Genomic DNA, 15,312 nt, shown 5'->3' with positions numbered 1-15,312 from the left:
GGCATTTTCTTCCCCCTTTAACGCAAGGGGAGTACCAATAATTCATGTATGTTATAATTCTTCATTGCCCCTAGGTAGTCTGGGAAAACTGGAAGAAAAGAAAATGCCAGAAAGTTACGGTAAAACTTAAGATGCGGCCGAAGTCGCTTTCTTTGCCCCTGCTGCGAGTGTTTGAATAAGAAGAATGCTCCCGGACTGTAACAAGCAAAAAGAATGAAGAAGACAAAAGATTTCCAGAAAAAGGTTTAGCTAGAAGACAAGGCAAGTGAAACTGAAAGGAGAAAAAAAAAAAAAAAGCTTTTACAATGGAACAATAAGTGTACTAATCGCTTTGATATATTATACAAGCCCAAAGACCCAAAACATTGTGTAATTATTTATAAATGACTTCTCCACTCCTGTGTATAATGCAGAGGAAAGAATAAAACTGCAGGCTACTCTCTCTAAACTATTTCTAAATAGACCTGGTTCAAAAGAAGGCAGAAGTGTTTGAAATAAAATAATTAATGGTGGATTTTATGGTTGTCTCATTAAAACATTTTAATTACTACAAACAAAATGCATTTGTGTTCCAACCCAACATGAATTTATGTAGCTGCAGCGTTAAGTAAGAGAAAAGCAAAAGAAAAGCACTTCAGCTATTTCTCTTTTCTTTCAGAATTCTCTCCATAAAACGATAGTTAAATTCCATTAGGATAAATTTCACTGCGACTTCTTTTGTACACGCAGGAGAAAACACCCTCGCACAGTTTTCCCACACTTGACCCACAAGCATCTTGGAGGGAAGGGGGCTGTTTTTAATCTCCACTGATGATGTTCTTAAAGACTCAAACACATGAAACAGACAAAAATGAACTCTGGCTTTAGCAATATCCCATGGCAGGTGCGGCCTGGATTTGGGGAGATGAATCTAGTGACAGCAACAGCAGGGGCCTCTGTTTTGTTTTGTTTCTAAATCTGAGCCCAGAAGATTTGAAGAAATCTACGAAGCCAAAACTCAGAGGCTTTGAAGGAGGTTCTGGATTGATTCTAGCCTCAAGCAGCTGATGTGAATATGATTCCAGGCCTCACTGCTGAGGGGGGTGGGGGGTGAGCACCTTCTGCCTGTTCCCTCTTCATTTCAGGGTCTGCACCCCGTGAGCCCTCCCTGCACAAGTGTGCACACCCCCACTGTACTTTGGGCACAAAAAGGACATTGTTTCACCCAAGACTGGCCCAAACCACAAACGCACTTCAAACCTTGGGTGAGCCCAAGCACACATTGTCCCCGCCACTAGGCTGGAGAACTCAAATCAAATCTGAAATTTTCTTACGGAAAGAATTTATTTGGCTGCAGAATTGACCAATGTGTTTTTGGAAGACATTTCTTACACAGCGCTAGAATAAAGTTGATTTGCACCAGGACTTCCCCTGGAGGCCAACATTCATCCCACAAGTAGGCAGATTGTACACAAACAAACACATCAGTATACAATGCCACAGAATATTCAAGCAGACCTCTCTGAGGTGGGAAGTGCATACAGCCGGCACTGTATTTAGCAGGGCAGGGGCCGAGGGGGCCTCCGCGGATTTCTGGAAACCATGGATAATTTGCCATTTTCCTTGCTCTGTCACTGAAAGACCCCTCTGTTTCCCCTCTCCTGCCTGGTCTCCCCCCTCCCTCTTACCCCCCCTTCCACAACTGTCATGGGTCATCAGTAAAGAAAACAGGGAATTGTTTCTCCTTTCCATTCCCCAACCCTACCCTGCTTCTCTTAGATGGAAACGCATATCTGCGGGTGTATTTAACAGACTGAAAGGAATACTGTGTGCCTCTTGGTCCAACATCCTCCTCTACCACTTCCTTTGGAGTAACTGCACCTTTTTCTTCCTTTTTTTCTAAAAAAAAAAAAAAAAAAAGATTACAATGTTTTCTTTCTAAAATGCCACCCACCAAACCAATGCCATCCCTCCCCACAGGTAGCTCCAGAAAGAAGGCGATGATGGTAGACAGAACAGTGTGGAAAGGGTGGCCCTCGTACAGCTTTGCTTTGTGCACAAAAACCTGCCTTAAAAACTCGGTGCACTGCACTGCCCTGTGCCCAAGACCTGGATGGATGAGTGGCTGGGTAAGGCGCCAAAACCCTTCACCTCCCTTAACCTAAATGGCATCTGAGAGTTCATGTATACTGTAAAAACAAAAGAACACTGCCTGTAGCAGAACCCAGATCTACATGTAGATGTCACAGCACTCTTGAAATTAATATTCTGTGTAAAAATTGGTGTGGATGGGGAATGTTAAATCTCAGCTAAAACAGTTTGGGAGGAAAGTATGAAATGTGATGATGTCCTTCCTCCCCACCCCCCCACCCCCGCCCCGGCCCACCCAACACATCCAGATTATCACGCCAGCACGTGGGATTGCAGGACCCTAACCCCCCAGCCTCATTCCCACAGCAACATCTCTAAAAGCTAGTTTGTTCAACCTCAGGCTTATATGTTTCCAATCATCAAAAGGGAGGATGGCGAGGAAGCCATCTGGCTCAGCTTCATGTCCCCAAAAGGGCTCAAAGGCTATGGGTACTAACTCCAAATGAAGTCACACGCACATGGTCCCTGAGTCACTGACAAGGCTAGAGGAAGAAGATAGGCACCCACAAATTTAAATCTGCTTCCATCCCTGCATTTCCACGCCTATACACATGAGGATTTGATGGTCTTTGAGATGGTCTTTTAGAAATTGTCTGGGGTGCCTGGCTGGCTAAGTCACTGGAGCATGGAACTCTTGGATCTCAGGGTTGTGAGTTCCAGCCCCATGGTGGGTGTAGAGATTTCTTTAAAAAAAATTAAAATGTTTTTAAAATTCTGAAATTGTCTTATGAGCAGCACAGACAGTTTTGCATTTGTATATGCCAACCACATTCATTTACTGCAGGTAAATATTTATAATTTGCCACTATTTTCTCCTATTTTGGCCTTTCTTCCCTTAAAAAAAAAACAAAAAACAAAAAACAAGAATCTCAGAAGACCCTGGAAACATTAAACTCCTTGCTCAACCCTGAGAGCTTCTCCTCCCATCTCTCCAAAATGCCAGTTCCTTCACCAGGTGTTGACATTGCAAAGGTCCTCTCAGTAAGGGACTGGAATCATCTCCCTGTTGGGTCCGCAGTGGTCTTCACTGAGTCAGACCTCCTGAGCTGCCTGGAAAAGGCATGCCTTTTTCAGCCCCTGCATCCCTTCCAGGGATCCTCCCCTCCCCTCCCCTCATGCTCCCCAGTTGTCACCCAAGCAAGCGACACCACAGAAGTCCCAGTCTTGGCATCACTTGGAGCACCTCTGAGTGGTCATAGAAGCATGTCTGATCTGCCTCACAGGCTTAGGTAAGCACAGGATGGGAGGGTGGATGCTAAAGCAAGGCATTTATTCCAATATGAGGACCAAACAGAGGCTCTAAGTATCAATCGCCACTACAGCATGTGGTCCATATTTCCAGATTCTGATGAGGGCACCTGGGCTAGGATCCCCCATCATCCCTACCGCCCCAGGTGACCACAGTGTGAGAAACTCTGGTTTCATCCAGTCCCTTGGAACATCTGCCCAACACACCTACCTCTGCCCCCAGCCGACTGACAGCTGGATGGCTCCCACATCAGGCAGCCAGAAGACCTGGTGCAGCCCTTGCCACCTCAGCGTCTGCTGTGGCTGGATTGATTGAACCCTAGTGTGCTCTGGGAATGAGGGCTTCCACAGATGTGCTCTGTACTAGCCTCCAAGGGATTTGGGGGGGAGGGCAGGAGAAACTTCTCAGACTTCTTTGGAAGGGAGAGCTCTGAGCCTCAAAGGGAACACATGGGAGCCTAAGCTAACCCCTTGTTCTCATTCTCCCAGGGTTCAGCTCCATCCTCAGTGGGTCACCTGCTGGAGACACAACCCCCGCCCCCCCGCCCGCCAAGCCTCAGATGCACTTATGAAAAGCAAAGTGGGCAGACACTAATGTCCATCGAGGAGCTGCCCCCACGCACCGCACAAGAGCCGGGGCAGGCTGGGCAAGGCTCAGATGCCTGCCCAGTAAGGTCACTAAGGCTCGGGCAGAGGAGTGGGGCTCACGCGGGAGAGAGTATAGAGCCACTGTTAGCTCATAAAGTGCCTTTGGGCACATTTGAAAACCACACCTCTCTGAGAAGATGCCATCCCACATCACAGCACATGGCTCGGCACATGGTAGAGAGGTTAGAATTTAGCCCCCACTTGCACAGGATGCCCTTGTGTGGTGAACCACTGGAACCACTGTGATAGCCCTGCTCAGAGAAAGCAACAGGAAAAGGAGACAAAGAGGAAGAAGAAAGACTGCCATGGCTATTTGAGGCCCATCACAACGATCTCCTACCCTCTTCCCACTGGGACCTCATAGAAGCCCCATCCAGACTGGCCCCTACATTGTTGCCACTGTCATCCTCACCCGCCCCTTCTACCTAAATTGTCTGTTCAGGGCGCCTGGGTGGCTCAGTTGGTTAAGCGACTGCCTTCGGCTCAGGTCATGATCCTGGAGTCCCGGGATCAAGTCCCCCATCAGGCTCCCTGCTCAGTGGGGAGTCTGCTTCTCCCTCTGATCCTCCCCCCCCCATGCTCTCTCTCTCTCTCTTTCTCTCTCTCAAATAAATAAATAAAATCTTTAAAAAAATAAAAATAAATTGTTCATATCCCATCCATCCTTCAATGCCTTCTCAAGATCCCCTCTGCCAGGAAGCCTTCCCTGACCAGCCCTCTTCCTTTGGGAAGGTACACAATGCTCTTCAGGTCTGTTCCCTAAGTGGGCCCTCAGTACTTCTTCATAGCCAGTGGCAGGCGGCCCTTCTGTGGCCAGGTCTCCCCTGTTGGCCACATCTCCCCTGGCCACGTCTCCCCTGCTCCATGACGATAGGTCTGCCTGACTCTACGCAGAGCATCTGGCACAGGGCAGCATGCAAGAAGCACTCACTGTGTACTTATGAACAGCGATGGAAAAACCTGGAATGGGGGCTGAAAGGACTCCCAAGTCTGGCCCTAGTTTGACCGCCAGCAATCCCTGGGGTAACCTGGAGAAAAGACCCCTCCGTCTCCCACCTCAGTTTCCCAGCTATGAGGTACAGCGCACAGATGAATAGTCTCTAAGAGTTCTGCCAGCAGTGAACCCTAAGCTAATGAGGCTCAGGGCCCATGACCCCCATCAGCCAGGTTTTCATCCTGGCTGGCACAGTGCTTGGTCCAGAATAGGCAAGCAATATGGTATAGGGGTTGCCTCAGTCTCCACGCTTTGGCAACGGAGCATTTAACTTGGTGTTTTATTTAGCAAACCGCAGACATCAAACCTAGCCAACTCAAGCAAAAGAGCCCTACTAAGAAAAGTCCTATGGGGTTTCTTGCGCAGTCAATGAGAAGACAGAGAACCAGGCTTGGAATATAGGGGGCTTGGGGGATGGGCAGCAGAACCACAGCTGAAGGCAGGCCCACAAAAGAGCTAGGGCAGGATACCCACTGGCTCCTGGCCACGGCTTCCATCACTGGCCACTGGCCCATCCAGGTTGTTGCCACAACACTTGTATACTCTGACCTGTCACCAGCTCAGAGCCTAAGTTCCAAGTGGGGCATGCAACTGACCCCATTTAAGCCACATGGCCATACCCCAATTGCCAGGAATGGAGAGGGAGGTGTTCATGCATTCAAATTCCTTCACAGGAAGGCCCTTCAGGTGCAAGGCAGCCAAGAAATGACAAATGGCCACTCCAGGGACCCTGTTCCCCTGAACAGACAGATTTTCTTTCAGGAATTTAGAAAAGATGCTATAGTAGGTTGAATAGTGGCTCCCCAAAAGATATGTCCACCCAGAAACTCAGAATGTGAACTTACTTGGAATAAGGTTCTTTGCAGCTGGAATTAAGGGAAGGATTTCAAAACAAAATCATCCTGGACTAGGGTGGGCCCTAAATCCAATGACAAGGGTCCTTATAAGCAACAGAAGACACAGAAACACAGAGAAGGCGGCAGAGACTGAAGTGGTGCAACTACAAGTCAAGGAAGGCCAAGGATTACCAGAAGCCACCAGAAGCCAGGAGAGGCACAGAACACACTCTCCCTCATAGCCTCCAAAAAGTGCCAACGCTGCTGATGCCTTGATTTCAGACTTCCAGCCTCCTAAAGAACAAATGTCTGCTGTTTGAAGGTCCTAATTCGTGGTGATTTAGTACCACAGTCTCAGGAATATAATACAGGGGTCCAGCAATGTCAAATCAAAGGCTGGTGGGAGTGCATCGGAGCCTCAGAGAAGCAGAGTGAGGATGCCTCAGCTCCAGCAGGCTCACACAAATGCCAGCACCTTTGTGTTCCTTGAAAGGCCTAGTATCACCCAACAATTTCCCTTTCTGGCTTAACCAGATTAAATCCACTTTTGGTGACTTGTAACAAACCTAAACCTCTTCTATATGAGCATGTATAGCCTTCTCTCCAGGTTGGGAGTACATGAAAGGCACCGTAGAAGGAAAGGCTGGGCTGGGTAGAGTCCATGAAGCCGGAAAACCAGCACTGGACAGCCCGCCAAGGCAGGCTCTGCCTCCAGACAACAGCCCTGTAAAAAAGGGACAGTGTCCCAGGCAGGGACAGCTCTGAGGACAGCAAGGACCAAACTGAGGCCATCACCCAGATATCATGGGAAGCTGTTCATTTTGTTTTTAACATCCCCACCCCTATAATCTGGTGCTGTTCCCTAATGACTAGGGACAAAGTTGGGGATGCCTGGGTTCTACTGCTCCAAAGTGAGCACTGGTGACCAGAGAAAAGTGACCGCTGACAGACATAGTGAAAACCTTCTGCTATACCAGGGGCGTTTACGCCGCTAAGGGAGAGAACGGAATGGTGGGGGGCAGGGGGCAGGGGCTCCGCTGAGTGCTTGCTACCCTCTCTCAAGAGAGGCATTGTAAAAGGGGGGCAGGGGGCTCTCTGAGGGGAGGGGAGTCTCATGCTCTTGTTACTTTAAAAGTTATTGGAAAGTGTTGGGGGTAGGAAAGCTGGGGGACTAGAGTGGTGTTAGGGGTGTTTGGCCAAAATTGCACTCAACTTGAAAAACCATCTGTTCCTTTACTTTCCAAACTGCTCTTCCACTCTCTCCCACCCCCGGCCCCTAGATGAGGGTCGGCAGAAATATTCCCCTATTTCTTCACCAACCTGGGAGAAGCAGGAGCACTTAACTTATCTCTGACCTCTGCTCTATGACCCTTACCCCGCCACTCTCCGTCTTTGAATAGGGTCTTCCCTCGGTTCTGAGGACGCTGCCTCTGCCAACCATTCATCCGGCGCTGCGTTACAAAAGCGCCCTTCCAAGTGTCCCTCGAACATCATTTCACATCATCCTCAAAGGGAGAGACTTCTGCCCCATTTTACAGGTGGGGAAAGCGAAGTCAAATCTCTTGGCCAAAGCCACGCGGCCAGTCAGCAGCGGGAGAACGGAAGCGGACCCAGGCTTCCAGCCGGCTGCAGGTTTCCGCAACTTGCTGCGCAGCTCACACTTGCCTGCCCGCGCCCCGCCTCCCCGTCCCAACCCAGCAAGGGGCGCCGGGCCCGCCCCCGGAGGAGCGTGCCTCGGCCGCTAATCGCCGGGCGCCCCCGCCTCCGCTTCACCGCCTGGAGACGCCCCCGCCGGCTTAGCCCGAAGACGGCTCCCGGGGCCGCGGGACGCCGCCGATTGGCCGGCGGTAATTACGGGCACGCTCCGGGAGGGGGGAGGGGCTGGGGCGGCCCCCCGCGAGCATAAATTATGCAAATACCCGGACGCCGCACGGGGCTGACCTGCCGCCTCGCTCCATTCACGGGGGCTGCCGCGGGGGCGGAGGTGGCAAGGGAGGGGGGCGCCCATTGTTGGGGCGGGTACTTAAGGGGTCCTGAGGCCGGTCGTGTGCCACACTCGGTACTCACACGAGCTCATCTGTTCGCCGGCGAGATCACTCGGGAGACCGGCCGGGAGCGTGGCCCCTGCAGACGAGGCGAGGAGGTGAAGCCAAACTCCAGGAGCGCCCCCGCGCCTTTCCAGGCCTTCGCTCCCGCAGCGGCCACAGGGTAGGCCCGGGCCGTTTGGAACGTAAGTGCGTCCCGGCGACCCTGCCCTCAGCGCGGGCTCCCGTCCTCCAGGAGCCCTCTTACCTGCCCGTCGGTCCTGCTCCACGCAACGATGCCAGCCCCTCTGGAGACCTGCCTCTCGGACCTGGACTGCGCCAGCAGCAGCAGCAGCAGCAGCAGCAGCAGCGACCTATCCGGCTTCCTCACCGACGAGGAGGACTGTGCCAGGCTCCAACCACCAGCTTCTGCCTCTGGGACGCCCGTGCCAGTGCGCAGGGGCGCTCCCGGGGTTCCTGCAGCCTCCGATACTCCCCGGGCACAGGACGACGAGCAGGAGCGGCGGCGGCGCAGGGGCCGGGCGCGTGTGCGCTCTGAGGCGCTGCTGCATTCGCTGCGCAGGAGTCGGCGTGTCAAGGCCAATGACCGCGAGCGCAACCGCATGCACAACTTGAACGCGGCGCTGGATGCGCTGCGCAGCGTGCTGCCCTCCTTCCCCGACGACACCAAGCTCACCAAGATCGAGACGCTGCGCTTCGCCTATAACTACATCTGGGCTCTGGCGGAGACTCTGCGTCTAGCCGACCAGGGACTGCCCGGGGGCGGTGCCCGGGAGCGCCTCCTGCCGCCGCAGTGCGCCCCCTGCCTGCCCGGGCCCCCGAGCCCCTCCAGCGACGCAGAGTCCTGGGGCTCCGGTGCCGCCGCCTCCCCCTGCGCCGCCGCCGCCTCGCCACTGTCTGACCCCAGTAGCCCCGCCGCCTCGGAAGACTTCGCCTATGGCCCCGGAGACCCCCTTTTCTCCTTCCCCGGCCTGCCCAAAGACTTGCTCCACACGACGCCCTGTTTCATCCCTTACCACTAGGCCCGTTGGGGACCCTGTTACCTTCCCACTCCCTCAGGCAACAGGCAGTAGATGGAGCCCCAGCTTCAGTCTCAGGACCCCCAGTGCGGGCGGAGGGAGGAAGCAGGAGCTTTAAAGGGGTGGGAGATACCTGAGCCGCTTGTTAGGTCGCTGCACCCTCACCGTGGCTGCCCCTTGGTCTGTTTCTCCAGCCCTCAGCCCCGGGCCCCTCCTGTCCGCCCTTAGACGGCCTTTCCTTTTGCACTTTCTGAACTCCACAAAACCTCTTTTGTGGCTGGCTCAGAGCTGACCCCAGCCACCACTTCAGTGTGATTTAGAAAAGGGACAGATCAGCCCCTGAAGACGAGGTGAAAAGTCAATTTTACAATTTGTAGAACTCTAATGAAGAAAAACGAGCATGAAAATTCGGTTTGAGCCGGCTGACAATACAATGAAAAGGCTTAAAAAGGAGAGACAAGGAGTGGGCTTCATGCATTATGGATCCCGACCCCCACCACTGCAGGCTTGCTCTAGGAAGAACCCGAGACTTGCGTAGCTATTCAGGCACCGGGCTGGAAAGTACTTTAATTTATTCAAGATACTTCTTTCATATGAAAATGTATTTTTGTACATAAAGAGTTTATTATGAGCTATCAAAGTTTACATTTTTGTACTGCAGATGTTTCCTGTAAATAAAAACCAAGTAAAGAAAATAAGTCACCAAGTTTCTCGCCTAATGTTGGTGTCTCTCTGAGGCTTTCTCCCCTTCCCCTGGCGGCTCAACCACTAAAGTGAAACACTATCCTTACCCACTTCCAAACCTTCCAGTCCCTTTTCAAAAACAATTAAAAAAATAAAATGCACCTGATTTCCACCAAGAAACGGATAAAGACAGACCAGGGCATTTGGGATCCATCATTTCCTTTCACCTTATAAACACAAGGGAGATCTTTCAGGCTCCCCATAAGCCAATTAAGACTTTTTAGTGGGGAATTAGCCCCGGATATGCAGCTACCTGTAGAGGTAGGGGCGGTGGGAGACTCTTTCTTTTGAGGAACTCCACATCAGCTGGCTCTGTGTTTCAAAGAGAAGGGATTAAAAAGATCAATACAGTGTGACCACTGGCTAGGAAGTCCCAGTGACAGGTGGGCCCAGGCTGGGCAAGCAGAAGGGTCCACTCTTATAACAGCCTATTTAGAGGGAGAAATTGATTTGTAAACAATGCCTCCAAATTGTTGTCCATTGAGGCTAGGATCTCCCTGGCTGTGAGGTGTGGGATGAATTATGCTGGTGTGGTATTCCTGGACGGGATGTGCACCTGCCTAAAATTGTGAGTTAGGGTGCCTGCACACACACACCCCCACATCTACCTCCCACACACATGCTGGGCCCACAGTGTGGCGGGGGGGTGGCGAATAGGGAGACATTCGGTGGGCTCCTTCCCGGCTGGCTCAGCCAGTCTTCAAGGGCAACAGCCAAAGCTTTCATTTGCTGCCAGAGAAATCAGCCGCCCAAACTCAGTGGGGATTTTTCTGACTGCAGTGTGTTTGTTGTCTGACAAGTAGCTAACACCATTGGCCTCTAGCAGCTTTTGTTTTAAATTTCAGAATGCGGATGATTACAAGAGCTACTTCCTAAAATGCACTTGCTGTCTGTTCCCACAGCTCACAAGTTACCACACATGAAGACCAATTTTCCCCCCCACTGGGTTGCCCCTTCCCATGAATTTAATTATTTAGAAGCAGGAGTTCAGGAGAATAGTATGCTCTCATGTAAAAGAAATCATATCTGTTTAGGAGGTACACAGAAACAGAGGGTCAAAAGTAAGCCACGAAAAGCATTTTCCCCTTCTGCAAGTGTTTTCCCTCTTCACATATGTCCTGACAAGTTGGATCCACAGACTCAGATGCTGGGTCTCCAGCAGGCATCGCTAGAGCCCAGCCACCAGCAAGGAGCCCTCTTTCTGATAAAAAGGCTCCTTTACAGAAGGTTCTGGAAGGTTGGGTGCCTTCTCTAACTGCCCTCAGAGCAGACAAACAAGCCTCCAAGAAAAGCTTCAAAAGTTGTGAGGGCACAGAATGGAGTTGTTTCTGCTAAAAGCTCTAAGGAAGAAGTTGTGTCTCTTGAATGACCCTGCCTGGGGCCCCACTCTATTGTCTGTCTCAGAATTAATTCACTCTAGTAGCTTTGCATTTTCCTATAGCAAAAGACACAAATAGTCTGCATCAGATTTTCTGCTTTCCTGTGCTTAGGATGTTTGGAAGTGACTCCTTTCAGCCCCAGACTGCAAGAAGAGCAGGTCCCCTATGGAGACTCTGCTCAGCCAGGGGGTAGGTGCACATATCTGGGCCAGAGGAAGAGAATAGCTAATTATGTTTATCATTGTCCAAAATCCTTGGGAAAACCAGCAGTAAACAGACACCCCCAAATCCCCCAGGCATTCTGGAGCTCACAGCTGCAATAGGACCTTTGTCTCCTACAACGGGACGCAGCCAGCACCGAAAACGGGAAACATCACTACCCCCAGACTGTAGAAGGGCGAACCATGTGCCCAACTTTGTTGCCAAAATAAGCTCATAACTTAAGGTGCAGGGCCCAGAGCATCTTCCATCTAAAGAAACATCCTTCACAACATCAACTGCTAGGGGGTGTCTCCACCCCTCCCAGTTAATATGGTTCTTCCAAAGAAGAGAGCATATATGTACAGCCCTTGGAGCTCTCAAGTAGGAGAAAAGGAAGGTGTTTTAAAATGCTTATCCCTAGCTCAGGGGCCTCTTTCCTCCTGCAGTAGACTCTCGTTCATCCCCTGGCATCTGTGAAGACAGGCTGGGGGTTACTAAAATATTCTAATCAATTATAGAGCAAAAACTTCCTGCTGACAGCCATGATTCACTTCTTCAACAGAACCTTCCACCGAGGAATCAGCAGGCGCCAGGAAGTCTTATTTATGCTCCACCTTGATCTCTCTATTTGCTTCTGTCCTGGTGTAATGTATATTTGTACACACTGCTTCCAAGCCTCCGAGAAACCAGGCCAGGAAAGACTGGGGTGCCCAGGAAATGCAGGATTTCCCTCTTATCTTTAATCACTCTTTGTCAAGCCCCTGCTGTGGGCTGAGCACCCTTCTATGCACCGTGGTGAGCAAGATACACCGAAAGGAGCTCAGAGTCTCACAGGGAAAGACAAAATACATTCCCCAGAGACCGTGGTAAATGCTGAGGGACAGAACATAAAATCAAGTAAAATAAGGGGAATAGGGAATGCCAGGGCTCAAGAGAGTTTGCTCTTGCAGAAGAGATGATCAGGAGGCCACCTGGGTGTCTCGGTAGGTTAAGCGTCCAGCTCTTGATCTCGGCTCAGCCTTCGATTTCAGAGTCATGAGTTCAAGCTCCACATGGAGCCTACTTAAAAATAATAAAAAAAAAAAATTAAAAGAGAAGATGGTCAGAGAAGGGCTTTAAATGAGATGACATCTGGGCACCTGGGTGGCTCAGTCGGTTAAGCGACTGCCTTCGGCTCAGGTCATGATCCTGGAGTCCCGGGATCGAGTCCCGCATCGGGCTCCCTGCTCAGCGGGGAGTCTGCTTCTCCCTCTGACCCTCTTCCCTCTCGTGCTCTCTGTCTCTCATTCTCTCTCTCAAATACATAAATAAATAAAATCTTTAGAAAAAAATAAATGAGATGACATCTGAGCAGAGGCTCAGATGAGAGAGAAAAGAAGCAAGCCATGGCATTATCCATTGGGAAGCACCCCAAGGAGAAGACACCACAAGGAGAAAACCCTGGCTGTGCATTGTGCAGAGAGGGTCAACAAGGAGGCTGATGTGACAGGCACAGAGGGCGTGGGGGTGGGGGGAGCAAGGATGGAGACAGATGGGGGGCCGTGGAAACTATGATTTTTTTTCCTCAAAGTAACTGAAAGGTTGAAAGCCGGGGAGTGATGTGCATTGACTGATATTTTTTAAAGCCACACTGGTTGTTACAGGGACAACAGTCTTCAGGGACCAGGACCGAAGCAGGGACTCAACTAAGCCTCTGCACATTCGTCCTGAAAAAGGGCTTACAGTGGTAGAAGGGGTGAAGAGTGGTCAGAACCAGGACAGCTTCTGGAGAAGCCAACAATAGGATTTGTTTTGGGTTATGAAAGAAAGAGAGAAATAAAGGATTGCCTTTAAGGGCTGGGGTCAGGAGCAATGAACACACAGAACCCGTCCCTAAAAGCCCTTTATAAGAGGTTACCGGTGCTGAAACTGCTCATTTAGCACCCAAGCCAAGATGGAAACATGAGTTTCAGTGTCCCTAAGATCAAAGACAGATTGCGGCTCAAAAGAACCATAACTTCTGGGCTCAAGGCCTAAAAATAAGGCCTCAGAGAAAATTCACAGTGGGGTAAGGGAGAGGGGCTCCCGATGTCACGGACAAGATCCTCACCAACATCGTCACCGTAGACAACATCATCCTAGCCAACACTTAAACAGCACTTATTCAGTGTTCTAGGTACCTGCTAAACACACGACACATATTCATCTATTTAACTCCCACAACTCGTGAGGTCAAAAATATCATGGTCTCCATTTCACAGATGAGAGAACTCAAGGCACAGAGAAGGCAAATAATTTTCCTGAGGCCACACAGGAAGTCGTGAAGCTGGGGTCTGAACCTGGGCAATCTGGCTCCAGGGAGCCTGCGGCTTGTTAGATTATTTCTGAAGGAATGCAAATGAAAGCATCATGGGCCACAGGTTCAGCTTTCTGAGGCCCAGAATGATCCAGGGGCAAGCCAGGGCCTTTGGCTGAATGAGGAAAAGTGCCGTTCCTCCCACCCTACCCTGTGTACCAGGCCTGTGCAGGGTGCACAACAGGGTACAGAGTTCCCCTTGCCCCCACTGTGGGCACAATCCGTAAAAGCGCATCTAGTAGCCCTGCCTAGAGGCAAGGATGGCCATCTGAATGCGCCTTGTCCATGACTGCAGTAGAGATAGCCTGCAGAATGTGTGGGGTGAGTTTTCTGGCAAGAACCTCGGGTGTCACTGCTTCAGTTTGCAAAACCAGCAGAGCTCAGAACCTGGTGGCATCCTCTTGTGAAAACACAGTTTCTTCATCATTGATATCTGGCTAGAGAGTCCCCATACATCTTACCAAGGCCCGGACTTCCTTTAGAAAATACTTCTGGGATAGCTCCAACCTAGACCAAACAGGGAATCGAGGCTCCAAAGCTCTACATCAAAGAGCCCAATGGTGAAGACTGGGGCCTGGAAGGTGCTCCTGCAGACTTCCACCAACTGCCTGGATAACCCAGAGGCCAAAGCCCAAGGTACGTGTAACTTTAGGAGTGGTCACTTCCTGGGGACAGCTCAGAACAAACACCTAGCTCCAGCACTGAGCTTACTTACGGCCCACTGGGCTGGTGTCCCAGACCCAGGCAACTCTGGAGGCAGGATGCTAAAACTGGATGTTGGTGTTTCACATGGCTGAGCTTATGCCTTCCTTTCTGGCAGCAATTAGATGCCGATCCTGACTGCCTGCTGAAGTCATCCCTTTGTCAGGCGAAGCCCACTGTGCTATTGACCAACATGTCTTTCTCCAGCCTTGAGAGTAAAGGACAATGTGCACCCAGCTTATGCCAAGGTGGTCTCAAGTCACTGAGATACAAGCAAAAGGACACCACTTCTTTGTCACCTCGGATTTGATCTTTGCTCTACCTAAAGAACTCCACTTAGCCCTTGATAATATTCTGTTTGGTTCTATTAGGATAAACTTCCTGGGTGCCTGGGTGGCTCAGTCGGTTGGGCATCTGACTCTTGGTTTCTGCTCAGTTCATGATCTCGGGTGGTAAGATCAAGCGCCACTCAGGCTCCGTGCCCAGTGGGGAGGCTGCTTGAGATTCTCTCTCTCCTCCCTCTGCCCTTTCCCCTGCTCTTTTGCTCTCTCAAATAAATAAATCTTTAAAAAAAAATACAGGTTACATATTATATGATTCCATTTATATGCATTAGGAAAAAGCAAAACAGTAGGAGTAGAAATTAGATTAGGATTTCCAGGGGCAAGTGGGGGAGAAGAGTAATTGGAAATAGAGCAAGAGAGATCTTTTGAGGGTGATGAAAATAGTCTGTATCATGATTCTGATGACAGTTGCACAGTTTGTCAATACTCGTGCAACTGTACACCTTCAAAGGGGGAATTTTATTTTATGTAAATTATGTCTCAATAAGACTGACTTAAAATACAAAATTGATCACAGCGTGAGTGGAGCTCCTTCCCACGACTGTCACCTGGACATGATATAATGCAGTTTCAGCTATGAGGACAATGACAATACCCAGGCTAGCACCCCTTTAAGGGTTTTCCAGCACCAGTCCCTGGTGAGATATGTACAGAAATGGAAAAGAGTATATTTAGCAACATTTATAC

The 15,312-nt window shown here is 50.4% G+C and overlaps 1 protein-coding gene and 1 long non-coding RNA gene across 2 annotated transcripts in view; one reads left to right on the top strand and one right to left on the bottom strand.

Moving 5' to 3' along the window:
- Positions 1 to 1,193: 1,193 nt before the first annotated feature.
- LOC112815017 (uncharacterized) overlaps positions 1,194 to 15,312 on the bottom strand; it is a 71,103-nt gene continuing 56,984 nt past the window's right edge. The window contains exon 6 of the long non-coding RNA XR_003205912.2: positions 1,194 to 1,878. This is a non-coding gene — a long non-coding RNA (uncharacterized lncRNA). The remainder of the gene's footprint in view (positions 1,879 to 15,312) is intronic.
- Positions 8,162 to 8,923, top strand: NEUROG1 (neurogenin 1). The gene has a single exon (XM_025860807.2). The coding sequence runs from the start codon at positions 8,177 to 8,179 to the stop codon at positions 8,921 to 8,923; it is 747 nt and encodes a 248-aa protein (XP_025716592.1). The 5' UTR covers positions 8,162 to 8,176.

The sequence above is a fragment of the Callorhinus ursinus genome, unplaced genomic scaffold (assembly GCF_003265705.2).
Source record: "Callorhinus ursinus isolate GAN/ISIS: 27379988/994484 unplaced genomic scaffold, GSC_fseal_2.0 scaffold30, whole genome shotgun sequence".
Taxonomy (NCBI): domain Eukaryota; kingdom Metazoa; phylum Chordata; class Mammalia; order Carnivora; family Otariidae; genus Callorhinus; species Callorhinus ursinus.
The sequence above is the reverse complement of the archived record's forward strand: the minus strand, read 5'-3'. Positions and strand labels throughout refer to the sequence as shown.

Coding starts and splice junctions, on each gene's coding strand:
- NEUROG1 (XM_025860807.2), top strand. CDS start 8,177: ATGCCAGCCCCTCTGGAGACCTGCCTCTCGGACCTGGACTGCGCCAGC.